Below are 27,904 nucleotides of genomic sequence, written 5' to 3' on the forward strand. Positions count from 1 at the left end.
ACCAGAATGACTTTTTCATCCACCTGCTGAGGTGAGTTTACGTTTCAGTTTATACCTGGCATCAGTTTTCTATTTGATGGGGAGGGTCGTTAAAACAGTGTGTGTGAAAAGATGTGTAAAGAAGTAGAGGTAGCAGCTGGAAGATACAGAAGGGTCCGATGTGGTAGATGAGGAAGTCGGGGGGTGAACCTCAAGCAAAAACTGTGATCTTAGTTTAACTGGCAAGTACGGGTACCCCTGTTACGCAACTCTCAGGACGTACTGAGGCAGTAAAGTCCCTGGAGAGCAGACATTCCTGCAGCTACTGAATGTTAATGAAGTCTCGTTTGTTCCAGGAAAATTTTGATTGGCATTTTGGGAAAATTGAAATTCAAGCTTGTGCTGTAAGTATTTAGTAAGACATAAATAATAGTAAAACATTAGGGAATAGAGTCTGATTTTTCTTTTATAACGAAATTGCCTAAATGATACTAACACCTTTTTTTATCTTTTATTTTTTTGCCAAAGCCAAATTACAATTATATCTTAAAGCCACCGAGATTTTTTATGATCATTTATAGTTCGAAAATCAGTTATAAACTCAATAACTTTATTATTAGCCTCATGGCTAGCTTCCTTATACATTGTGACTGTGCAGCCCCCTCAATTCAAAGAAAAAAAATATGTCCAGGATGTTCTAATGCCTTTACATTTTGTTTTGGTCATTGTATCACTGAGGATATGAGTTTTAGTTGTAAGTGATAAAACAGTTTAGTTTCTGACATTAGGATTGTTCTTTTCTGCTTTACCTGTCTGTGAGCAGAGAGTAATCTGACAATACTAAGCATTCTGTGTGCTGTAGAAGAACTCACTTGAATGTGTTTTCAATGTCAAGATTATGGAATTAGTAGAAATGAGAGTCAGTTCTGATGAGATGACTCCCTATTGTAACTTGCTACCCTGACTGATTTTGAGAGAAGAGAGCTATCTTTTCCTTTCATCTAAGGTTTACCCAACAGTCTTTGGAAATTACCTTGGATTTGATGATTTTCTTGGATGGGGACCAAATATGTATTTGTATTTGTTCAGTGAATACAAATACATATTCATATATATTCAGTATGAACATAGACAAGAATAGATGATAAGTCAAACTGTGGGATAGGCAAAGTTCCTTGGCACTTCTTAATTCCTTTGATAATATTACAGATCAATCAACCAGTTTTGCTTTTCTCTATCCCTATAAACTGGGTTTAGAAATTTAGAATTAATTTCATTCTAATTTTTGTAACTTGGTTTTCAAAACTGCTTCCTTCAACAATGGAGAGGCAGTCAGTCATGGTATGACATCCAATATAACTTACTTTTTTTTTTTTTTACTTTTACTTTTTGTCATTTAAAATATTTTTCCATGCAGGTTATGTTGTTACTTTCCCTTGACTTGGTTCTAAGAACAACAAAGACATTATGAGGATAACAAAGACATTACTAGGAAATGTGCTGAGACCACTATGTTTGATATAATCAATGTTGTTAAGACCATCGTTGGGGGATCATTATAAGGATTCCATCGGCTATAAGCCCGCATAAAATATTTTGTCCAAATTGCTGTGAGGAATTGCATTTTACTTATGCACAGGACAAAACAGATACTTCCTCTGTGTAAACATGTTATTCTAGTAAGAAAAATGGAAATAAATCTGTATAACACTGGGGAAACTTAGCAATTGAGTTTATTGTAGGTGTGCAATATGTGTATATTTATATAAAATATAGTATATATGTATATGGATACACATACTTGAACACACACATGTATGTAGTAGATACTCATTTTCATATAGTTAGCGTTATTACATTACTTTAAGGAAATGCTAATTAATAGTTTAAAAATTATTTTGCCCCCCCTTTTTTTGCATTTACTGTGTCCAGGCAATATGTTATGTGCTTTACTTTAAAGATAAACCCAGATACATCAAAAATTTGAAGAGTTTGAGCAAACATTGACTCGAATTGGGCAACACCAAATTGAAAATGGTTGGGAACACCTCATCAGCAGGAGCTAGGGGAAAGGTTTTTATCTAGAAGATATGGAAGCAAAGCAAGGAAATTATTTGATCGGCTGTAGTTTAGACAGCTGCCTTATTTGAGAGAGCTTAGTTAGCTGTGGTTAGTTGTTCTTAAGTTTAATTTTCTCGGGTTGGAGTGCATTGATTCTGGCTTTGGTTTCGGTTTGCTTATGTAGGCTATTAACGCATTAGAGCCATTCTGGTCTAATGGCCTTCTTGTTTAGCTGCTTTAACACATTGGCTTATCCTACGTAAACTGCACCATTGTTACTATTTTAACTGGTGAAAATACTGAGGCTTGGGGAGGTTAGGGGTCTCGTTCATAGTTACACAGCTTATATATGTGCAAGTGGCGGTTCTAACTCCAGCAATCTGGCTCCAGAATCTGTACCCCTTTGCTTTCTCAGGCCTCCTTCAGGAAGAGCTGTGCTGTCTGACTGTCGCAGAATTGTGTAAAGAATACTGTTGGTGAAATCACAAGGTCTAGGGATGGTTCTCAGCTCCAGTTCTGGCTGTGTGTACTCCATTGTACTACTCTTTGACTTTGTTTTCCCCTCTGTCTTACGGTGTAAGTCCCTGACATAAAGCTTTTGATTGCCAGTGCATCCATTTCAAAGGCATCCCTCTCTAATAAATGAATTGTCAGCTGTATGACACAGCTACTAGCGAAACAACTAGAGAAAAAATAGGCCAATCCACCTCAGAAGATTCCCTTTTAGAAAGCTCTCTCTGGTTAACATAGATAACTAACTGCTTGAATGACCTCGCTTTTCCCTTCCTGTGCCCTAATTCCTGCTCTTATGTCTTAAATTCACTCATAAAGAGTGAACCCAAGAAACTGTGGGTACTCTACCTTCAACTCTAATAAAGGCAGAACCCCAGGTTTGTGCTTTCTCTCTGTCTCTATCGCTTGCTACATGGCCCTTGGGGCATACTGTGGACCTTCCAAGACTTGTGAGTAGTGAGTCCTGTCCTTCAAAGTTTCCTGATGGTTGTTGCTGAGGTGCAACCTGCAATCACAGTAAGAACCACAAGGGTCAGTCCCCCACTTGTTTCAGTAGGGGAACATCTGTGGGGGCTGCCATGAGTAGTAGGGCTCAGGCGAGGGCCTTAGGCATTCAGATCAATAGCACCACTATCAATAGGCTGAGACCAACAGAACTGGACATTGCAGCCAGCATTATATGACTATATGAAGTGATATTTGGCCAAAAAGTCTGTACCAGATTATAAGTGTTGCTAAGTTCTTAGGTGAATGGCAAGAACTGTGAAAACAAAGTCAAATTGTGAGTGAGGTTTAAACCGGATAGGCACCACGAGTGGAGAAAGAGATTGGTACAGCCCACTGAGTACCAGTGAGCCAGGCAGTAGAAGCAAGTAAAGGGATATTCATTTTTATTTTTTTATTATTTATTATTTTTTAAAAGATTTTATTTATTTGAGAGAGAAATATTTATGTTTCTTGAGTGAAGTCTTTGTACTCAACTCCAGCATTTATTACTTGTAAATAATAAGTATCTGCTTGTGGGGAGGGGCAGAGGGAGAGGGAGAAGCAGACACCCCGCTGAGCAGGGAGCCTGCTGTCAATGGTCATCACCAAGCAAGGGGTCTCCATTTTTAGAGCGAAGTCTTGCATTTTCTTCAGTCTTCCTCACAGAGCAGGAGCCTCGTCATAGTCCATGTGCAAATGAGAACCCCCCTTTCTCTATGGGGATCAAATCTGGTTTGACCCAGGCTGGGAACTGGACTTCATGTCCTGCACTTTCAGCTTGATCTTTAGATACTTGAACTCAAAGCTTCCTGCAAGATCTTTTCTCCTGATTCAAATCTCTCCTACAAATAGATGCCTGGGGACCCTTGGCACTTCCATCCCAGTCACCCAAATTTAGGATGGGTTTGGCCAGCATCTGCTCCATGGGATAAGGGGACAGTTGTGACTGATTGATTTTTAAAGGGATTTAACAAATGCAAAATAGACTCTGGAAAAACCTTTCAGAAATGTTGTGTAGGCCTGGCATGAATCAGTGATACGTATGTATCTATGATGTATTTGTAGATTCTGGAAAGATAACTCTGAATCCATGCATTTCATGAAATCTTGACCTAAGTCTTAGAATTTAGAATTGGTTGACGTCCTGGAGCTCTAGAAATCTAATAATAACCTGTGTTTTTCTGAGGAGGGAAGACACTAAATATAGGACGCACTTGGGTTTTCCTTGTATAGCTTCAGTTATATTTCTTGAGCGAAGTCTTGGTACTCAAACCCAGCATTTATTACTTTTATGTGAAAAAAGCATGTATATACTGGTATTAAGATAAAGCCTGCTCTATCCTGTTTTATATTACCCTAAATAAAAAGTATGTAAAACCTTAATTTTATGTAATAGCTTAGCACAGTGTTTGGTCACAAAGTAGTAATGTAATATATTTTTCTGGGCAAATGAATAAATAAATGAGTATGTTTTTAGATAATCCAGAATGAAAATCCATAAGTCCTTTAATAATTTAGTATTAGTATTTTAGGTAATTTAGTATTTTAGTAATTTAGTATTAGTAATAGGCATATGACTTCTGTGCTGGGATATAATCAGGTCTTGGGTCGCAGGTGCATTTTTAGAAAGCTTAGAAGATTTTAAACTTAAAATTAAACTTTGATTTTATTTTTTACAGGAAGTCTAACGCTTAGATGACATAAGTATCCAAGGAACGGCATCTTTGTTTTTCTCAAGCACGCGGAACAGTGCCCTGTACAGAGTAGGCACTCAGTTAATTTTGATTAGTAAATGAATACCTTCCCCAGTTGCATAAAAACATGATTGCATTGTTTAAAATGAATCCACTATATAAGAATTTTATGCTTACAGCATAGTTAAAATTGTAGAAGTAGGCAGTCTTGTTTTTTACACTTTATAGCCTCAACTTAAAATACAAATTTTAGATGGTTGAAACCCAAATCAAATCTATTAGCATCTTTTGACTCTCCAGCAAAAAGAGGAGTTAGGGGGGCAAATCCATTGACACTCTAGATATTGAGTTAAGGGACTCTCAGGTGGGATTAAAAGTAACAGGGTATAATACTTTTTGATGGCTGCATAATATTCCATTGTATATATGTGTGTGTATGTGTGTATATATATATATATATATATGTATATATACCACATCTTTTTTATCCATTCATCTATCGATGAACATCTTGGCTCTTTCCACAGTTTGGCTTTTGTGGACATTGCTGCTATAAACATCGTGGTGCACATACCCCTTCGGAGGTATTATGCTGAGTGAAATAAGTCAATCAGAGAAAGACATGTATCATATGACCTCACTGATATGAGGAATTCTTAATCTCAGGAAACAAACTGAGGGTTGCTGGAGTGGTGGGGGGTGGGAGGGATGGGGTGACTGGGTGATAGACATTGGGGAGGGTAAGTGCTATAGTGAGCGCTGTGAAGTGTGCAAGACTGTTGAATCATAGATCTGTACCTCTGAAGCAAATAATACATTATATGTTAAAAAAAAAAAGAAGAAGAAGATAGCAGGAGGGGAAGAATGAAGGGGAGGAAATCGGAGGGGGAGACGAACCATGAGAGACGATGGACTCTGAAAAACAAACTGAGGGTTCTACAGGGGAGGGGGTGGGGGGATGGGTTAGCCTGGTGATGGGTATTAAAGAGGGCACGTTCTGCATGGAGCACTGGGTGTTATGCACAAACAATGAATCATGGAACACTACATCAAAAACTAATGATGTAATATATGGGGATTAACATAACATAATAAAAAAAATACACCTAACATACCAAACATCAAAAAAATAAATAAATAAAAAGTAACAGGGTAACTTTCAGGAGGCAAGTCCTGAAAGTAGTGGTATTATATCACTAAAACCCTTCTCTCCCATCAGAGAGTTAGGTGGTTCCTTACACATGTACTACAGGTTTACTATAGAGAAACATGTTTGTTTGTTTGCTTGTTTTGGAGCTACTAATCTCTGATTCTATCCCAGAATGAGAAGAGTGGGAATAATGGTTAGGAGCACTGCCTGAACTTAGGAGCCAGACTGCCTGGGTTCGAATTCATGCTTCCGTCTATGCTAACTGCGTGTCTTAATGGCAAGTTTTTAATCTTTCTGCTATAGTTTTCTCATCTGGAAATGATGCTGATTACAGTACTTGTTTCACAGGGGTGTTGTGAGCATTAAGTGTATTAACTTATGTAAGTGTTTGGGGATGCACCTAGCACATAGAGTGGGCTAAATATTTGCTATTATCATTATTACTACTACTAAAGTAAAATGAAAATGGAATATGTTTGATGGAAATTTATTTCAAAAATCAACTTTGCTAGAAATGCTTCTCTTCCATAAAGCAAGTCTTACTTTTTAAGTCGTTTATATAGATTTACGGTATGCCAATCCTACAACCATTCTGGGGACACTGTTTAGTTCCTAGACCCTCAGACCATGGACTATATGTCTTTACTTTCACTTAGCTGCCAAGCTTCATGGTAAAGGACACAGCATTCCTGATCACCCAGATTGCTGAATAGTTGGGACCCACGCAGAGCAGGAAATTTGGAACTATGTAACATTCACCTGACATAATACATCTGCTTTCCCAGATACAGAAATTGCATTCTTCTCATCTGCCTCCTCCTTGATTTTGATTTCTCTACCTACTCTTTCCTTATATGTTTTGTCCCATTTGGCTTTTAAAAATAATTCTCAAGCTTCAAAAATAGGCATTGTTTTGCTGTTTCCAAACCGTTTTCACATAATGTTCTCTTATTTGATCTTTAACCGCTCTGCTGGAGAAAGGCAGATAGCAATTTTTGATCAATTGATCTGTCCTTTTTTCTTTTCTTCTCCCCTTAATCCAGTTTAGATTCATAGTCCATCGTTGCAGCAATACTTTTGGCGATATCCCACACTTTTTTGCCACTTTGCTATTTTATCATTCCCTCTTGCAAAACCCTAATCCTGGATGAAACCAAATAGGCACTTTATCTGGATTCACACTGAGCAGCCAAGTCTTGCTGAAGCAGACAGTTTGTTTGTGCTATAAATTTGTGACCCCTCCTTCAAATGTGCCCTCGGTACAGCCTGGCAGTCCTCTTCTGTTTCTCTTATTAGTTTATTCTCTATTTCCATGACTTTTCCAACACTACCCTTTCTGTTTAATATTCTGATTATACACATGGTCCCCACGTTGGGCATGACCTCACTTCTGCTTTGATGGGGACGACATGAGCCATCGTAATGGAGCCTCCTACGTACTCTGTACCATCCCTGCAAACCTACTGATATCTGCAACAATGACATCTTCCTTTCTTTCTGTTATGTGGATAAACCACCCTTCCTCATGACTTAGGCCATGCCTTCCATATACACTTTTGATTTCTTGATACACTGCAATCATCCCTTTTCTCTAGTATATTCAATAGCTTTCTGTCTTATCTGGATTGTTCCCATTGGCTTTTAAACATGCCCATGTTTTCCCCGTTTCAGAAACAAAACAGCCATAACCCAAATAGAACTCCCTCAGTGTACCATCCTTGGCCTGTTCTTGCCCTATTGCAAATGAGATTAATGTACATGAAAATACTCTGTAAATAGCAAAGCTTTGTAGCTATCCAGGAGGCAGGGTTTGATGAAATTAATGTACAAAATACTGTGAGCCATTTTCAGCCTTCTGGCCATCCGCCTCGCCAGCGTGGTAATGGTATGTAGGAAGAAACAGTGGCAAGGAAATACATGCAGTTATCATTAGTGATAAACTAAGAAAAATCTCAAACACAGTCTTGAAAGATGAGCAATCATCATGGACAGTAGAGGCCAGCTTCTTAAGAAGTTCCCGCAGAGCAGTTTAACCTCATGAGATTGCATGGTGCTCCTTTTTGTTTTTAGCCAAATTCTTTTTAAAGACTTTTTATTTATTTTAGGGTGAGGGGGGAGTGTGTGTGCACATGAGTAGGAGGGGCAGAGGAGAGGGAGAGAGAATCTGAAGCTGACTCCGCGCTGAGTGCGAAGTCTGACGCGAGGCTCCATTCCAGGATCACAACCCGAGCGGAAACCACAAGTCGGATGCTCCACCGATTGTGCCACCCAGGTGCCTCTCCTTTTTGTTTTAAGTGGCGTAAGTGAGGTAGCCATCGTTTCTGGGAGGAGCTGAGGAAAACCCTGGTGCCATGGGGCTGGCTGTATACACATTGGGAATAACCAGGACAGGCTGGAATGAATAAAACAAGCAGTATTATTACTACAGTCCTATTCGGTCCTGTGCCCCATCCTCCTCCCTGCCCCATGACTCAAGGACAAAGTGCACTCTTGTTAACCCACAGTGGGATTTAGCTGACACTTGTCTGTATTTCTCCAGCACATACACAGAATATTTTACAGAGAAGAGGCCCAGCTCACCCTGTTGGTTTTGGTGATTGCTTGTTTGGCAAAATAGGCTGTAGTACAATTTGTGCAGAACTCCAAGAGAGAGAAGATAATCAGCATGGCTGCAATTCCTTTCCCAGAAAGCTGAAATCAGGAAAAAACATACCAAAATGTTGACTAATCAAGAAGTCTTCGCACAAGCTTCAAAAAGTTATTGACTCATCAAATGTGCCATTGCTCTTACTCAACTTACTCCGTGATTGTTTCTCTATTATCATCAAATGCTTATTTCCTGGGAATGTGAATTAATTTTGAATTTAAAATGCCAGAAGATTTTCCTTTTCTCCAGCAGACTATTTAGAAACATCAGAAAGGAAGTATATATTTTTTTCTTTTAATGGCTTTCTTGTTTTTATAAAAATGTAACCTACTTACTAAAATAAATCAAGCTATATAGAAAACAGTTGATTATTCCTAATGTCACTGCCTAGAAATAAGCAAAATTGAAATTTGATGCCTATTATTCTAGATCTGTATGTAGAGGCCAAAAGGCAGATAGAGAAATGGATGCATGGAGAGACAGCAAGAGAGGAAGCAGAACGAGAGAGGGGATGAGAGAACAAGAGAAAGAAACATTGTTCTTGAAGAATGGAATGGTTTTGTACTTACTGTTTTGAAGTAAAAGTATTACTTGATTTTTAAAAGAGTAGAAATAAGTAAATTAAGTCTGCAAAAATTGAAAGTTTAGGGAATCCATGAAGAAGTTGAAGTAATTTTAAACCAACAAGTTTCTATTTTAGACAGTATGAAATGACTGCTATGAAAAATGAGCCAAGTGGCACTCTCATTTGATATTTCTCTCATGTTCCCTCTCTTCACCTCCCAGTTTTTGGTGGTTATGTCATTTTTTCACTTTTTTTGGGGGGTGGTGAACATTAAAAGCTTTATATTCACTTCTGTAACTGTAATTTCTCCAGTTGTTCAGTCTTACAGTCTTAGATGAATATTTAAATGGTTTAGTGCTCTTCACTCATCTCTTTAAGTGCTTTTCCCTGCCTTTCTGATCTTAATTTATCTCCTTTATGGTAGAATATTCCTTTTTTTTTTTTTTTTAAAGCACCAGTGTTGTTGTTTACTGAGAGTATCTTCTTTTTGCTTTTATACTTGTACAAGAATTTTATTGGATGTGTTATTCTTGAGTCACAATTTCTGTTCATCAGAATTTTATGACATTGCTTTATTGTCTTCCCTCATTGAACATTGCTGTGGTGGAGACTGAGCCACACTGATTTTTTTTCCAGCTCACAGGTAATTGGGTTTTTCTGCCTGAAACCTTAAAAAATCCTTTGTTGTACCTTCTATCTTATCTTTGTATCTATGTCATCTATCTCAATTATTTTACATCTCTTTCTCCCAGTATAGGTTATTCCCTTTCAATGTACAAATTCAGTTATTCTCTTATTTCAGGATCTTTTTTTCAGTATTACTGGATACTTTTTTTTTGTACCATTTGTTGGATTCTCTAACACAGGGACACCACTTATTATGTTGGATGAAACTTGCCTGTCTTCCATGTTTATCATCTCTCTAATTATTTAATATATTTGTCATTTTCTTCTGAGAGGACTGTGATTACAGTTTTTCTCTCTACCATTTTTATCTGAGTCCATTCTATTTCTTGCTAGATCTATCTAGTAAAGATATGATTTCTTCACTAGATCTATCATAGTGGTTTGGCGTACTCAGTTGGTTTCTATAGTGCTGCAGTGTTCTTTTTTTCCTTCTGTCATTTTATTTTCTTATTAATGATTTTCAATAGTATAAAATGCTCATGAGGAATCTTCTATAGATAATTGGGTAATGTTTCTTCCATATTTTTTTTTAATCTGTACCACTGACATGCTATGGTATAACATGGCCTGACCTGCTTCTTGGAAATCCCTTTTGCTGTCTCTTTGTTAAATTGAAAAACGTATACCTACGATTGAATTGAATACGAATTCCTGAAATCCAAGTGCTATGTCTGGGTCACATGGTAATCACAGACTAGAGTCACTGTTTCATAGAACAGGAATTTGAGCTAAAATTTGAGGATGTGGCTTTCCAGATTAGTAAGGAATCTAACCATGAGAATGAGGATACTCAGTGTATTCCTGATTTATGTGACTCATATCCCCATCAAACCAGGGCACATCTTGTGAGGAAGAGGGAAGGCACATGTGTTTGTGCCATTTTATCATCTGATACGTCTTTTATTCCAATCAGTTGAATTGTATTGTTTATTCAAAATAAATAATAGACATCTGAGTGTTCCTGCTGACCCACTAACCCATGGAAATCTTTAGTCTTTTTTCCTTTCATTTCTGCCTTTAATCACTCTAATGTATTTGGATAGTTTCCCTACCATTTTTATTTTTTCAATTTTCTTGTTCTTAAAGTGAACAACTGTATATAGGCTTTATGTTTGTTCAGATATGGTATAGGTGAGTTTTCCTTGATTATATTTCTACTTAACTACATCCACTTTGTCTTCCTTGTTTCCAGCTTCAATTTCAGGGCCAGATACTGTTTTATGTTCATTTTACGGAATGCTAACCATGCAGCTGTAGCAGTGAAAGAAATGGCTTAGTTGGCACTGAGCACAATTCTTGCTAGTGAATGTAGACTTTGCTTTCTCTTTCTTTTGAGAAATGTCTATACTCAGACCTGCTCCAAGGTCAGAGGTATATTCTGTTCCTGTGGATTTCTGTTCATTCCCCCACGTTATCAAGGTGCACTGGAATATGTTAATTCTGGTGACATTTCCTACTTTTCTTGAGGTCCTGAGGTGCTACACAAGGGCTTTTACCATTCAGGATTTGCTTTATACGTTCTTTTTATTTTTAAAGATTTTATTTATTAGAGAGACAGTGAGTGCACAAGCAGGGGGAGGGGAGAGGGGGAGGGATAAGCAGACTTCCTGCTGAGTGGTGAGCTGGATGTGGAGCTCGATCCTAGGATCCTGAGATCATGACCTGAGCTGAAGTCAGATGCTTAACTGACTGAGCCACCCAGGGGTACCTTTCTTAGAATTGACTGCTCTCCACCTAAGTCTTCTTAGCTCCAGATTGGAGAGCATTAGTGAGACTTGTCTGTATTTTTTGGTGTCCTGCTTTTCTTAGTTTTGTTTCTGGGGAATAAAAGACAGGATCAGGAGCTGTACTTTCCTCTACCACCTCGAGACACAGCAGAATCATTTGGTTTTTTACTTGGATGCCAATTTAAAAGGTAGTTTTTGAGTAATTTTTGTTTTTTGGTTTGCTATTATAGAGGATAAATTTTGTGTTCTTGCTTCTCTCTACCACTCTTACCAAAAAGTTCCCTCATACCAAAAAGTTCCCTCATATTCTTGCCTTCTTATAAGAACTTCCGTACACTTTCTCTGCTCTTGGGGTAATTGTCAGAGTCCATGCTTAGCCTAATATGATAATGAATGGATGATTCTATTTTGAGAACATTCAGAGGCATGTGTTTCATTTTGAAGTTGTTTCATTCTTTGAGTTTCTCTAATAAAAGTGAAATGTCCTTGTTGCGGCCAATTTCCCCTCATCCCATTCTTACTCTAAAATAAAACTACTCAATAATTTGACTATCTTATTTACATAGAAGTTAAAATCTTTGGAAAATTCTATCTTGGTATCTTTAAGTGTTTTCCCCATTGTTCACGTGATTAACAGTGAGACCAATAAAGGATGCCCTTTCTGCCCCAGTCCATCTGTAGAGGTAGCTCTCCTACTTTTTCTGCAGTCCTAGAGATCATATGACCAGGAGTAGGGCTGGAATAGAAAAAGGGATTTTCCACTAGGGCTACTGTACAGTCATAAGAGATAAAAAAATAGACCTGCTGTGTGGGAGTGGAGAGGAGCATGTGGTAGATCATGGGGTACTTACAACTGCCCAGTAGTCTTGGTTGGGTAGGCCATTGATGCTTACGTCTATCAGCAGCAGAATCACTCCAATGAAGGCAAAGAAAGCACTGACAATGTTCATTCCTAAGCTGCTTTTGATCTAATGGAGATGACAGGAAAAATAAATCATATATAGGAGAAAAAAAATTAAATGAAGTAAGAATCAGCCAAATGTAATGGTTCTTAATCTCTGAAATCTTGAAAAAATTTTTGAAGCTGAAATGACTTTTTTTTCTCTGACTTTCTGAGTTTTCATGAAAACTATTCTGCATGCAGCCTAAATGTAGTGTACTTCTGAAGTCTTTAGAAAAATGTAAATAACGCAAAGCAGAAGCTCATCTATTAGGCTTGCCTAAAAGCCTCACACACAATAACAATTATATTACCTTTTTAAAGTAATAAAACAACAAATAAACCATTAATGAGCATTTTTCTGTGACAGGAGCTGTATTAAATTATTTAAATACAGTATCTCATGAAACTCTTACAACTACCGTATGAGGTAATACTACGTAGCATCCAATTTTATAGGTGGAAAAGCATGTGTGCAAAAGCATCTTTGCTGGGGCGCCTGGGTGGCTCAGTCGTTAAGCGTCTGCCTTCAGCTCAGGTCATGATCCTGGAGTCCCAGGATCGAGTCCCGCATCAGGCTCCCTGCTCGGCGGGAAGCCTGCTTCTCCCTCTCCCACTCCCCCTGCTTGTGTTCCCTCTCTCACTGTGTCTCCGTCAAATAAATAAATAAAAACCTTTAAAAAAAAAAACAAAAGCATCTTTGCTAATAAATTTAGAAATTGACAAAAACCCTGAAGTCTTTCTAGGGACTAGCTAAAAAACCCCAGATTTAGAATGAGGAACTCATTAGGCTTTTGTGGGTAGAGGTGTGTGGGTAGAGTACAAAACTTTCCTGTTTCCACAAGAAGATTTTGACAGATTCTGTGCTGGGACAAACAACCTCAGTTAGAGGGAAGGATCCATAAATGGTGCAGAGTAAGGGTGTTCTACTTCGTTTTTTGATTACGACAGAAGTGGTTAATTGGGATTAGGCTGATTCGTTTAGTTCAGTTTGGTTTAGCCTGGTCTTTAGTTTCTAGTCTCGTGTTTAGTGCTAGTTCAGTGTCTGTTCTAGTCTCCAGTCTAGTCTCTGGTGTCTAGGAGAACATGAGCGGCAGGATTCTGTGTTCCCATTTTCCCATTCTTTCCTCTTGTACTGGATTAAATGTCATCTTGAAACCACCTGTGCTTTAGTTGTCACAATTTCTTGGCCAATCATTTTCCCCTGTTTCAAAAGTAGACCAGGAAATTGTAAAAGGTGGAGAGCTGTGACCAAGAGAATTGGAAGACCTGTCTCAGTGATTATTTTTATAAACTCTTTGTGTACCCAGTTGGTGCTTTTAGTGATGATTTAACACAGTGTAAAACAAAAGTCAAATCTGAGTAAAAATAGATATGTGCAAATAAAAAATAAAAATACAAGGCAAGGCAGAACTGAGAAACGGCCAATGAATAATAGAGCCTTTGATAGTGAAATGGCAGCTGGGTATTTCCTGGCTCCTGTCTTCTGCTTTGGACTTCCCCTAATGCAGTGTGACCCAGCTGAGCCAGGCAGCTTTTAGGATAAAGCTAAACAACTTTATCTGTACCACTTCTCACTTTTGTGATTGAAGAGTCAGAAGGTGGGGCTCTTCCATTTATGAGTGGCAAATCGTGTGGACCATGCTGGGGCACGCATGTCGTGAAGGCAGTCAATAGAAATATTTTTGGGGGGGCGCCTGGGTGGCTCAGTCGTGAAGCGTCTGCCTTCGGCTCAGGTCATGATCCTGGAGTCCCGGGATCGAGTCCCGCATCGGGCTCCCTGCTCAGCAGGGGGTCTGCTTCTCCCTCTGCCCCTCCCCCCACTCATTCTCTCAATCTCTCTCAAATAAATAAAATCTTAAAAAAAAAAAAAGATCAGGACACCTGGGTGGCTCAGTCGTTAAGCGTCTGCCTTCGGTTCAGGTCATGATCCCAGGGTCCTGGGATCGAGCCCCGCATCGGGCTCCTGGCTCAGCGGGAAGCCTGCTTCTCCCTCTCCCACTCCCCCGCTTGTGTTCCCTCTCTCGCCGTATCTCTCTCTGTCAAATAAATAAATAAAATCTTTAAAAAAAAAAAGAAAAAAAGAAATATTTTTGGGAAAAAGTGTTCCCCTTTGCATTTGCTGAATCCGCTTTCTCAATTTTCCTCTCCAAATCAACTAATGAATCTTCAAAAGACTTTAAAAAGTGGAAACATTCTGACTTACCAGACTAGGAGAAAGTTTCTTGGGCGCCAGTACAGAGAGAGTACCAGTAGTAATGAACTGTAGAAACAGACACATTTATTTATGAAAGATGGGTTCTTCAATTCTGGGAGCTTCTCTCTTTGCAGGAAAGATTGGTCGATTTATGTTCACCTAGTTTCCCTCTCAAAAATTCCTCTCATGCTTCTCCATTTTTCTGGAGTAACTTTTAGAGATTGTTTGTTTGACTTCTCCATTTGTTTCTTTAGTTTCTCACATGTAAGGAGCTCATTTTTTTGTGAGCTTACCTGTTCTGATGATCTCTGAGCTCACAGCTCAGTCTCTTGTCATTATCACTTGCATATTTTTAATCATGCTCCCCATCACCTCCTTTTGCCTCTCCACCCAGTGCATACATTTCCATCTAAAATGTAATTGGGAACTAAAATTTTGGCTTATTGGTTACTTGATCAGAGTAAACTTGAGGGTATGAGTTTAAACTGCAGGTTAAAATGGAGGACAGAAGTTCTCCCTTGTTTATAACCAACCAGAGCTGTTATTTATCAATTTTCCAGCTGATCTGATGCGGGGCTTATCAGAAAATGAGTTGTGCATAGGCTGGGGCCGTCCTTGATAAACTGAGAAGGAGAGGTGTTCTAGCAGTCTACTCACAGAGATGCCACCCCAGAATGGATATCCACTAATAAGAGCAAAGGAAGCAAATCCCAAAGCTTGTCCATAAACGACGCTCATGAAACCTAAAATAATTCCGAAGCCAATGTGCATCAATCCAATCATGATCTGGATTGCCTGAAAAAAGAAAACAGGCGTGTTAAAGTTGCTTCTTCATTTACAGGCACTAAGGAGACATTACTGACATTGCTGCTATTGCATATTTACCGTCTCCTCCGTCAAGAGGCACGAGTGTCCTTTAGGCATGCCTATGTACAGCAGAGGTGGGCCAGGAAGATTCTGGCATATGCTGGAGCCAGGCCCACAGCATAGGCCTTGTTTGAGGTATCTGGGCTGGCTTGTAAGGGTGGCCCAAGGAGAGTTCTTTAGAAGCTGCTCCTTGTTAAGCATGCATTGGTGTCTCCTGAGAGCCTCTAAAAGACTCTGAAAAAAATGCTTTAACTGTGACTTCGGTGCTGTTTCAGATGGACCTATTCTCTGCATGGCAGATCCCAGTTATGGGGAAAGTATCCATGAAGGAAGTACCAATGAATTTTGGGGGCATTAACTACATATTTGATAATATTCTAAACACTTCACTTTTATTGTTTCATGTAATCTTCCCAGCGACTGGATGGAGATGCAAAGGTGTCTGTTTTAGTCTTCTCAGGCTGCTATAAGAAAATACTGTGCTACCCTCCGGGTAGCTTATAAACAACAGAAATGTATTGCTCACAGTTCTGGAGACTGGGATGTTGCAAGTTCATGAAGGTTGCTTCTAGTGAGGGCCCTCTCCCTGGTTCCTAACGGTGCCTCCTCATTGTGTCCTCACGTAGTGGAAAAGGCTCAGGATCTCTGAGGAACCTCTTTCATAAGCCCATTCATGGAGGCTCCACCTTCATGAACTAATAAGTACCTCCTAAAGGCCCACGTCCTAATACTATCATTGTTAGGGTTAGGATTTCAACATAGGAGTTTTGGGAGGTCATTCAGACCATAGCAATGTCCAAACAATTACTGAGCGGCAGATCTGGAAAGTTAATACAGCAAATTGATTCCAGCACCCATGTCTTTTAGCTATTGAATATGGCCTCCCCTCAGGCTCAGCTCCAGCTCTTCTGTGAAGTTATCTTGATTATATTAGTCAATTTAAGCTTTTTTCTTCCTAAATTTCTGTTTTATCTGTAAATTATACATCTTATTACTTGGTTTTGTACTCATTTATATTGTTATTTTTTTTAATTGCAGGTATGCAAACATTTTCTTATTGGCCAGGCATATTCTCAAAGACAGAGGATACATCTTTGTACCTCTTAGAACACCTTCTTTCATCCTGAATAAACAGATTTGTGAGAAGTAAGTGCTTGTACTTTGGGCCAGAAGCTAACGGTAGATTTACCATTTGTTTCTTCCTAAACTTACATCTTATCTGTCCAAGAAGACTGCAGATACAAAGATTGCTGTGTTTATTTCTTCAATAACTTGCTATTAAATACAGTTAAGTTATTAAGCCAAAACAGAATTGGAAAAAATCACAGCTTCCTAAATAATGCTAAGAGATTAATATTTTCTATGAGTACTCAATGAATTTCTTTGAGAGTAATAAAAACTATGAATCTTCTCCTTGAAAATCTGGTCTTACACATCCATACATACACACACCACACTTTTGCACATGACTTCAGAGGTGTCATGGGCTAAAGCCAGTCATGGATCTCAGTTGAAGGACTCCTGCATTAGGCATTATAATTGGTTTTTACAAGCTCTTCCTTAGAGCGGCAGTTCAGTCATCTGGCCACAAACTTCTTATTCTCATCCTTGCCGTCATCTTGATGGCAGTTAGATATTGGATTAATACTGGCTTACTTTTCTTCCGGTATAACGATGGCTCTACCATTTACTGGCCAAGCTTGCCTACGGGCCAGACGGTAATTTAGCCATTTAACTCACTCTGGAGTTTTGGCCACAGAACCACTTTGAGTTCTGAGTCAACTGGGGCAGATGCTCCCTGTCCTACCCCATGAGGCCCCTGCATTGTTATGACCGGGAACTACTAATAGCGTAAGTGTACAATCTTGAGGGAGAAGAAGTAGCTTCTGCCAGCTGGGACTTTTAAAAACAAAACAGCATCCGTCACTTTAAAGTGCTTTTCTTGAGTACCTCTTTGTTCCCAGGCAGAATGCTCCAGGGTTTCCCCACTCCACTCAGAGTTCAAAACAGAGCCTCTGTCCTCCAGGCCTCACAGGGTCTGGCCCCCACCCCTCCTCTGCCCTCCTTGAGGTGACAACCTCCCTCCATCATACTGTTCTACTTTACTGGCCTCCTCCCTGTTCTTCAAACACAGCACACGTTTTCCTCTAGAGACCTTTCCAACTTCACCTGGAAGCTCTTGCCCAGATGACTGTGTGGCTTGCTCCTCCCCTCATGTCTTTGCTCAAATGTCATCTTCTAAGGAAAGCCTACTCTGATCAACTTGAAATGGCTACCCATACCCTTCACTGCCTGGTACTAATTATTAGCCGTTTTACACTTCTTTATTCTGTCCAAATCATGTATCACCTTCTAACACATCATGTACTTTAGTGCTTTTTTTTTTTTTTAAAGATTTTATTTATTTATTTGAGAAAGAGAAAGCACGAGAGGGGGGAGGGCCAGAGGGAGAAGCAGACTCCCCGCCGAGCAGGGAGCCCGATGCGGGACTCGATCCCGGGACTCCAGGATCATGACCTGAGCCGAAGGCAGTCGTTTAACCAACTGAGCCACCCAGGCGCCCACTAAGGTGCTTTTTTATGTGTGTAATCTGAGCTCTGTGATTCTAGTCTATGTGAGGGCAGAGGTGGTGCCTGTTTTGTTCTCTGTAGTCTTCCCAGCACCTGTGTGGGGTCGGCTTTGTGGGATGCCAGTTTGTCCCTTTGCTCAGTGGGAGCAGGGAATTTCCTTTCTCTGCCAGGAGGAGGATCTGAGGGGCCACCCCCACAGGCTCGATCTGCCTGCTAGAGGGGCAATGCTTATTTTTACTTTTCTAAAGTAGTGAAACTTGAACTCGGTAGTAAGATGGCTGGACGAGTTTCTGGTACATAGTGGGCACTCAGTATAACTTACTGAATGCTCTAGCAGAGAAGTGAGAACTGCACACAGGGAGAGACAGTACCGTGTCGTGGAATGGTAGTGGCATGAATGAGGAACCTGGAAAGCAAAAACTAACAATTCTGTCTCTGCAGGTGGGTCTTCATCTACAAGTAGGGCATGTCTTACAATGCTTACATAAACAAGATTATGAGTGTTTAAAGCGCCCTTTGTAGAATTAACATGGCAGTTAAGTCATAACATCTGCACAGGCCCTGGGTGAAAGGCACAGCAGATGGACTGGCCAGGAATTCTTCCACACCCAGTTTCCCCAGACTGCCCACTTATAGTTGTTTCTGTTTTTAAGGCAGCTGTTAGTGTTCATTTTAATGAGAATTGACCTATATACAAATACCAGGCTTGCACTACTGAGACGGGATTGAGGGTGCCCAAAGTGTCCTTTGCAGAAGTGAGATCAAGCTAGAAGTAGTGGTGTTCCCATAATGTCAGCGTTACTGAATCATCCTGCTAGGAAGAGTCCTTTGTCACCTGTTAGGGTCTTTCTTGAATCTAAAATAAAGTGAACTCAGGGTAAAGTCTATATGCAGATGAATTATTTCTGTCTTCAAGGGACACAGTTTCCAGAGTAACATTCAGAACTTTTTAATGATTGAATGTAGGTCATGAGATCATAAACTTCTCTCCACCTATAACTTATAAGTACAGTATAACCTTGCAAATGCAAAATTAAAATTCTCATAGTAAGTAGACTTACCCCTAATATCTTTGCTTCTTCTGTGAAGTTTATGGTTGCTGTTCCTGTAGCTGGGATTACCACCTGTGGGTTTCCCTGGTCTTGCTGACTGTTGGTGATGATTCTTGGAGACCCGAAGAGGGGAGGCTGACCACCCTGAGCTTGGTTTCCCAGGTGTATGAAACTCATGGTTTGTTGAGACCTGGGAGCCTTGACGTTGTTTGGTGGATAAGGACTGAGCATGGTTTCATACATTTGGGGCTGGGTTGTTGGCTGGGATGACATCATTATGTCCTAAGTACTACAAAAGATAACAAACTGATCACTTTACCCCACACACAAAAAAAAGACGTCAAATTTCTATGTAAATACTATAGAGCAAGTGAGCAAATAATGGGCAATGACAACCAATGTAAACATGATCCTCATTTGACTTTGGAATCTATACACCCTATAGTTCAAAGGAAGTGAAGGAGGGGAAGATAGGAGTAATTTTATTTTCCAATTCCTATTTGATTTTGTAAAGTATTTGTATGTATTAACCTTCCTTGAGTTCATGGCATCTGAAGGACAACAGAGGGAGGGAAGAGATGGTGGTAGGCAGAATAATGCACCTTCCCTTCCCCAGAAATGTCCACATTCTAATCTAGGAAGCCATGAGTGTGTTGGGTTACATGACAAAGGGGATTTAAAGTTGCAAATGGAATTAGGGTTGACAGTCAGCTGACCTTAAAACAGGGAGATTTCCTGGGTTATTTGGGTGGGCCTAGTGTAATCACAAGGGTCCTTAAAATTAGAAGAAGGAGGTAGAAGAGAGTTAGAGACATGTGGTGGTGGAAGCAGGGTCAAAGAGATGCTGTGCTGCTAGCTTTGAAGGTGGAGGAAGGGCCTGGGAGCCAAGGACTAGGGTGGCCTCTAGAAGCCAGAAAAAAGCCAGGAAAATAAACTTCTTCCTAGAGCCCCTGGAAAGGAATGCATCTCTGCCAACACTGTGATCTTAGCTCAGTGAAACCGGTGGCCTACAGAACTATCAGATAATGAATTTGTATTGTTTTAAGCTGCTAAATTTGTGGTAATTTGTTACAGCAGTAAATAGAAAACTAATTAATGGCGCCAAGAATACAGTTGGACAGCAAGAAAGGCAGTCCATGATTTAAAATTATTTGTCACTACTTTTCCAAATAGATAATTCATATATGGCCAATTAAATTGTCGTGTTCTTTAGGAAGAATACTCTTGAGATTCCCTATTCATTTTTGTCCTTTGGAAGCACAGAGTATCTCAGGTCCTTTGTGGCCAAGGGGAATTTTGTTGGAAATCAACTAGCACAACTAGATATGGACAGCAGTCACTATTTATCCTTGAAAAAAAATTATGACACCTAAAAATGTCCAGTGTCCGGGCACCTGGGTGGCTCAGTTGGTTAAGCGACTGCCTTCGGCTCAGGTCATGATCCTGGAGTCCCGGGATCGGGTCCCGCATCAGGCTCCCTGCTCAGCGGGGAGTCTGCTTCTCCCTCTGACCCTCCCCCCTCTCATGTGCTCTATGTCTCTCTCATTCTCTCTGTCTCAAATAAATAAATAAAATCTTTAAAAAAAAAAATGTCCAGTGTCCTTCAGTGTCCTTAGATTCCTTTTTTGAGACATCCTCCCCAAACCATTTTTTTGTACACCATAAATACTAAGAAAGAAGGAGTTCTGAATGCCTTCATCACCACAGGAAGTATGAGTAGTCCACTGGCGCATTGCAACACTGGAATTTTAACAGAGGCACTTATTCAGACTATGTCCTAGAATCCTGGCATTTCAGAGCCTTTCCAATCATTCTGTCCTTTACCCTTGGTTTATAGAAGAGAAATTGAAGTGACACAAGTTAAATGCTGTGATCAAGGTCACATAGAAAACGTGTGGCAGAGCCAGGACGAGAAAGCTGAGCTCTTGGCCTTGGAGTTCCCCACTCCAACCACACTGCTCTCTTGGGACGCTTACAGAGCTGGTATTGCAGGCCAGCCTTGGTGGATCGGCTCTGTACCTACAACTGCCCAGCAACAAAACTGCTGTCTTCTGATGCTCTGGAGAAGACTCTACAAACCAGACTCACTCCTTAATGATTCAGTGATTAAGTTAGTAAGGTTTCTCCTCCGTGAGCCTCAAGTGAGCTGTCTAGAGAGCTAACATTTCATTAAGCCCTCATTGTGGGCATAATAGGGGCTGTACAGTGCCATGGTTTGGAGCATGAACTCAGCGTTAGAATCCTGGCTCTGATACCAGCTCTGTGTCTTTGGCAAGTTTGTTAAACCCTCTTGGCCTTACCTTCTAGTCTGTAAAATGAGGATCCTAAGAGTACCTTCCTTATAGGGTTACTTTGAGTATGAAGGAGTTATTCCATGTAAAGTTCTTAGAATTGTACCTATTATAACTGCGTGTGTTGGGTAATTATTGCTTAGTGGGTGAAATATATTATCTCTCTTAGTCTTTAAAACCTCCAGCGAGGCAGGTACTAATATCCTCCCCATTTTACAATGAGAGAATTGCATCAGAACCTGTACTCAGCCCTTAACTCTAAGCTGCTTGGATGCTAGATACAACTGAAAAAGGTTGAAAACTCAGTGGAAAGGTGGGAAACACATTTTGGAAACCTCTGATTAAGAGATTACTTTTTTCAGAGTGGAAACAAATTTTAATTCACCAAAGTTTATTTTATTTTATTTATTTTTTTTATTAAAGATTTTTATTTATTTATTTGACAGAGAGAGAGATAGCGAGAGCAGGAACACAAGCAGGGGGAGTGGGAGAGGGAGAAGCAGGCTTACTGCCAAGCAGGGAGCCCGATGTGGGACTCGATCCCAGGACCCTGGGATCATGACCTGAGCTGAAGGCAGACGCTTAATGACTGAGCCACCCAGGCGCCCCACCAAAGTTTATTTTAAACAAACAAAATAAACAGTTCCATAGCTGTGATTCTTGGAGTGACTCCCTGTAGCTCTCTAATAACATTTGAGAATGAGGTTTTATAACCTGTGCATGTGGTTTCAGTGGCCATTTAGTGTTCAAACCCTACCAATCTGGTCTCCTTAATCCCTAGTCTGCTACTTTAATAACCCTGGGGCCTTGATCAACTTTCTTAACTAAATCCATGTTAGTCCCTCTGTCTCAGCTATAAAATGAGACTAAGGATGTCATTCAAAGTAGCTGGTGTGGAGGCAGAGTTAAGATGGTGGAGTAGTAGGGTTACCCTGAACTTTCCTCGTCCTTTGATCACAGCTAGATCAACATCCAACTATTTTGAACAACTAGGAAGATGATCTGAGGACTAAGGAAACAATCTACACAGTTGGAGGGAGAGAATGTGGTAGATGTGAGGTTCGGAGCTGTGAATTGGAGAGGAAAGCGTCATGGCCATGAAGGGGAGGGAACATTTTTTGTGGAGCAGAGTCAGGGAGAGGGAGAAAGTGGGAGAGAGCACAGTGGGTAGGGACTGCCCAATAAGCCGCAGTGAGGAGATCCCCTGAGTCACACTGGGAAAGATCGCCCCCCTTCCTGGACTACATTTGGAAGAGCGTATTTTCCCTCTCCAAGGACAAAAGGCCAGTGCGAGCCATTGAACAGTGCTCAACAGCAGGGTCAGAGGTGTGTGCAGGGGGCAGAAAACCTCTTAAATTTTCACCATAAGCCACAATAGGCTTAAACCTCTGTGTGCAGGCAGAGAGGCTGCTTTTCAGTGGCAGAACTGAGCAGAGAGCAGAGACTTGGGCAGATTACAGACGAGCGGGCTGGGGCTTCTCAGTGTCTGCCTCTGTGCCGCTGCTTTTCTGGGACAGGACAGCGCTGGGCATGCCGCAAGGCTCTCTTCCAGGGCCGGGGAGTGGGCCTGCACCTTGCCAGGCCTTTTATTAGCACCACGCTCTAACCAACTGAGCTAACCGGCCACCTTTGCCAGGCCTTTTAAAACTTGGAGTTTCGAATCCCAGCCACCAGCCAGAGATAAAATACAGGAGATTCGTGGTGCCAGGTGTGCTGATGGCCCAGGAACAGACAGGTTAAGGGCAAGGAACTGATGAAAGCCAGGGCCACAAGAGATGGGTCGCTTTTCTGAGAGGGCCTCCTGAACAGCGGTGGCCGGTAGTTCTGCGCCCTGGGACGAGACGGCTGGGTGACACCATATTCTTCCTCTTCCCCTACGCCCTGCCCCCACAGCACAGTCAGACTTCAGAGAAACACAGCGTCTCCAGTGGAGGCTGGAGTCCCCTACACTAAACCCTGCTCCCCTTCACCTGGCAGGGGCATCTTTACAAGGGCAAGTCAGCTTGTGAGCCAGCCCAGCAGGCCTCTCCCTCAGAAGACCAGTGCAGGCCGCCGCATGTACCAAATCTACTGATTAAAGAATGCTCCAAAACGTCAGAATCTGCTGGAAATAGGACCAGGCTTGCTGCTGCTGCTTTTTTTTTTTTTCCCTTAATTTTTTTACATTTTTACATTTTTTATTTTTTTATTTCTCATTTTTTATTTTTTATCTTTTATTTTATATATATATATTGTTTCCTTTTTTCTTTTCTCCCTCTCTTTTGTTTTGGTATCAGGCTTATAATTTTTTGTTCGTTTGTTTGTTTCCTTATTTCTTGGATCAGGCTTCTTATTTTTTTTTCTCTTCTTTCCTTACTCTTTCTTCTTTCTTTCTTATTCTTTGGAAATAGGCTTATGGTTGTTTGTTTGTTTGCATTTTTGTTTTTCTTTTCTCTTGGATCAGGCTTTTTTTTTTTTTTCCTTCTTCCCTTTTCTTTTTTCTTTTCCAGGCTTATCACACCAGTTCAAGGTCCAGACACTCCCTGCTGCAAGCAAGGAGGAACTCTGTAGGGGACAGACCAGTGGAAAGAGCAGCCAAAACGCAATAGCAGGGTGTACACGACATACACCATAAACACTTCCTCAAGTTTTTGTTGTTGTTGTTGTTTTTATTGTTTTTTTTTCTTTTTCTTCTTTCCTTTCTTTTCTAGACAGAATGACAAGGCAGAGAAATTCACCCCAAGAGAAAGAACAGATGGTAGTACTCACTTCCAGGGATTTAATCAATACAGATAAAAGTAAGATGTCTGGACTAGAATTTAAAATGATTATTAAGATACTAGCTGGGCTTGAAAAAGGCATAGAAGACAATAGAGAATCCCTTACGGTAGAGATAAAAGAACTAAAATCTAGTCAGGCCAAAATTAAAAATGCTATTACCCAAGAAGCAGTACGAAGTGAAAGCCATAAAAACGAGGATGAATGAAACAGAAGGGAGAATCAGTGATATAGAAGATAAAATGATGGAAAATAAGGAAGGTGAAAAGAGGAGAGAAAGAAAACTGTTAGATCACAGAAGGAGACTTAGAGAACTTAGCAATTCCATTAAGCAAAATAATATACGTATAATAGGGGTCCCAGAAGATAAGGAGGAGGAGAGGGGGGCAGAATGTTTGAACAAATTATAGCTGAGAACTTCCCTAATCTGCGGAAGGAAGCAGGCATTTAAGTCCAGGAGGCACAGAGAACCTCCCCCCCCCCCAAAATCAACAAAAAAATCTCGAATTATTATAGTGAAGCTTGCAAATTTCAAAGATAAAGAGAAAATCCTGAAAGTACCTTGGACAAGAGGTCCTTAACCTACAAGGGTAGACACATAAGGCTGGCAGCAGACCTGTCCACAGAGACCTGGCAGTCCAGAAAGGCCTGGCATGATATATTCAACATGCTAAATGAGAAAAATATGCAGCCAAGAATACTTAATCCAGCAAGGCCGTCATTCAGAATAGAAGGAGAGATAGAGTTTTCAGGACAAACAAAAACTAAACAGCCCTGCAAGAAATATTAAAGGGGATTCTTGAACAGAGAGAGAGAGCGCAAAGTAATAAAGACCAGAAAGGAACAGAGACAATCTACAGGAACAGTGACTTTACAGGTAATACAATGGCACTAAATTCATATCTTTCAATAATTACCCTGAATGTAAACGGACTCCAATCAAAAGACATAGGGTATCAGAATGGATAAAAAAACAAGATGCATTGATATGCTGCTTACAAGAGACTCATTTTAGATTCAAAGACACCTCCAGATTGAAAGTGAGGGTGTGGAGAACCACTTATCATGCTATGAACAGCAAAACAAAGCTGGAGTAGCCATCCTTGTACCAAACAAACTAGATTTTAAACCAGACTATAATAAGAGATGAAGAAGAACACTATGTCATAATAAAAGGGTCCAACAAGAAGATCTAACAATTGTAAACATTTATGCCTCTAACTTGGGAGCAGCCAAATTTTTAAAACAATAACAAAATTAAAGAAACACAGTTGATAGTAATACAGTACCAGCAGGGAACTTTAACACCCCACTCACAGCAGTGGACAGATCATCTAAGCACATCAACACGGAAACAAGGACTTTGAATGACACACTGGATCAGATGAACTTAACAGATATATTCAGAGCATTTCATTCTAAAACAGCAGAATACAAGAATACACATTCTTCTCGGGTGCACATGGAACATTCTCCTGAGTAGATCACATACTGGGTCACAAACAGGTCTCAACTGGTACAAAAAGATTGAGATCATACCATGCATAGTTTCAGACCACAATGCTATGAAACTTGAAGTCAATCACAAGAAAATATTTGGAAGGGCCACAAATGCATGGAAGTTAAAGAACATCTTACTAAAGAATGAATCGGTCAACCAGGAAATTAAAGAAGAATTAAAAAATACATGGAAGTAAATGAAAATGAAAACACGACAGTTCAGAACCTTTGGGATGCAGCAAAGGCAATCCAACGAGGGAAGTATGTAGCAATACAGGCCTTCTTCAAGAAGCAGGAGAAGTCTCAAACACACAACCTCATCTTACACCTAAAGGAGCTGGAAAAAGAACAGCAAGTAAAGCCTAAATCCAACAGAAGAAGAGAAATAAAGATTAGAGCAGAAATCAATGATACAGAAATAAAAAAAACAATAGATCAATGAAACTAGGAGATGGTTCTTTGAAAGAATTAATAAAATTGATAAATCCCTAGCCAGACTTATCAAAAAGAAAAGAGAAATGACCCAAATAAAATCATGAAAGAAAGAGGAGAGATCAAAACCCACACCGAAGAAATACAATTAAGAGAACTATTTTAAAGATTTTATTTTTTTATTTTATTTTTTTTTGACAGAGACACAGCGAGAGAGGGAACACAAGCAGGGGGAGTGGGAGAGGGAGAACAGGCTTCTCGCGGAGCAGGGAGCCCGACACGGGGCTCAATTCCAGGACCCTGGGATCATGACCTGAGCTGAAGGCAGACGCTTAACGACTGAGCCACCCAGGAGCCCCCGAACAATTAAGAGAATATTATGAGCAATTGTATGCCAACAAATTAGGCAATCTGAAAGAAATGGATAAATTCCTAGAAACTTATAAACTACCAAACCTGAAACATGAAGAAATAGAAAAGCTGAACAGACCCACAACCAGCAAAGAAATTGAAGCAGTAATCAAAAATCTCCCACCAAACAAGAGTCCAGGGCCAGAGGGCTTCCCAGGGGAATTCTATTAAACATTTAAAGAAGAAATAATACCTATTCTTCTGAAACTGTTCCAAAAAACAGAAATGGAAGGAAAACTTCCAAACTTGTTCTATGAGGCCAGCATTATCTTGATCCCACTAAAAAGAATTACAGACCAATATCCCTGATGAACATGGATGCAAAAATTCTCACCAAGATACTAGCTAATAGCATTCAATTGTACGTTAAAAGGATTATTCACCACGACCAAGTGGTATTTATTCCTGGGCTTCAGGGTGGCTCAACATCTGCAAATCAATCAGTGTGATACACCACATTAAAGAAGAAAGGACAAGAATCATATGATCCTCTCAACTGGTGCAGAAAAAGCTTTGACAAAATACAGCATTCCTTTGGATAAAAACTCTCTGCTGTGTAGGGATAGAGGGAACATACCTCAATATCATAAAAGCCATATACGAAAGACCCATAGCAAATATAATTTTCAACAGGGAAAAACTGAGAACTTTTCCCCTAAGGTCAGGAACATGACACAGATGTTCACTCTCACCACTGTTGTTCAACATAGTACTGGAAGTTGTAGCCTCAGCAACCAGACAACAAAAAGAAATAAAAGGCATCCAAATCAGCAACACAGTGATTTAAAGAGTCACGTGTACACCAATGTATATAGCAGTAATGTCCACAATAGCTAAAATATGGAAAGAGCCAAGATGTGCATTGAGAGATGAATGGATAAAGAAGTGGTGTATGTATATAATGGAATATTATATACATTAGCCATCAAAAAGAATGAAATCTTGGCCTTTTGCAATGATGTGGATGGAAATAGAAGGTATTATGCTAAGCAAAATAAGTCAGAGAGAGACAAATACAATATGATTTCACTCATATGTGGAATTTAAGGAACAAAACAGAGGATCTTAGGTGAAGGGTAATAAAAATAAGATAAAAACTGAGGGGAGACAAAGCATGAGAAACTCTTAACAATAGGAAACAAACTAAGGTTTGCTGGAGGGAAGGTGCATGGGGGATGGGGTAATTGGGTGATGGGCATTAAGGAGGGCACTTGAAGTAATGAGCACTGGGTGTTATATGCAACTGAAGAATCACTAAATTCTACCCCTGAAACTAATAAGTATATGTTAACTAAATTGAATTTAAATAAATTAGAAAAAAAACTCAGTGGCTGGTATGAAGATAGGATAATCCTAATTCTTTTTTTTTTTTTAGAAT

At 40.0% G+C, this 27,904-nt stretch overlaps 1 protein-coding gene across 1 annotated transcript; it reads right to left on the reverse strand.

Annotated features, from left to right (window-relative positions):
• Positions 1 to 8,173: 8,173 nt before the first annotated feature.
• Positions 8,174 to 19,411, reverse strand: LOC123857952 (membrane-spanning 4-domains subfamily A member 12-like). The gene is made up of 6 exons (XM_045895238.1): positions 19,145 to 19,411; positions 15,304 to 15,441; positions 14,656 to 14,712; positions 12,361 to 12,477; positions 8,464 to 8,574; positions 8,174 to 8,275 (listed from the first exon to the last, which is right to left on the reverse strand). The coding sequence occupies exons 1-6, from the start codon at positions 19,409 to 19,411 to the stop codon at positions 8,174 to 8,176; spliced, it is 792 nt and encodes a 263-aa protein (XP_045751194.1).
• Between the last annotated feature and the right edge of the window lie 8,493 nt (positions 19,412 to 27,904).

The sequence above is a fragment of the Mirounga angustirostris genome, unplaced genomic scaffold, assembly GCF_029215605.1.
Source record: "Mirounga angustirostris isolate CCGP_5_RB_7025 unplaced genomic scaffold, mMirAng1.0.hap1 SCAF_13, whole genome shotgun sequence".
In the NCBI taxonomy this organism is placed as follows: Eukaryota; Metazoa; Chordata; class Mammalia; order Carnivora; family Phocidae; genus Mirounga; species Mirounga angustirostris.

Coding starts and splice junctions, on each gene's coding strand:
- LOC123857952 (XM_045895238.1), bottom strand. CDS start 19,411: ATGATGTCATCCCAGCCAACAACCCAGCCCCAAATGTATGAAACCATG. Junction 14,713..15,303: donor CATTCTGGGGTGGCATCTCT/GTGAGTAGACTG, acceptor CTGTTTCTACAG/TTCATTACTACTGGTACTCT. Junction 12,478..14,655: donor AGAAACTTTCTCCTAGTCTG/GTAAGTCAGAAT, acceptor CATCTCCATTAG/ATCAAAAGCAGCTTAGGAAT.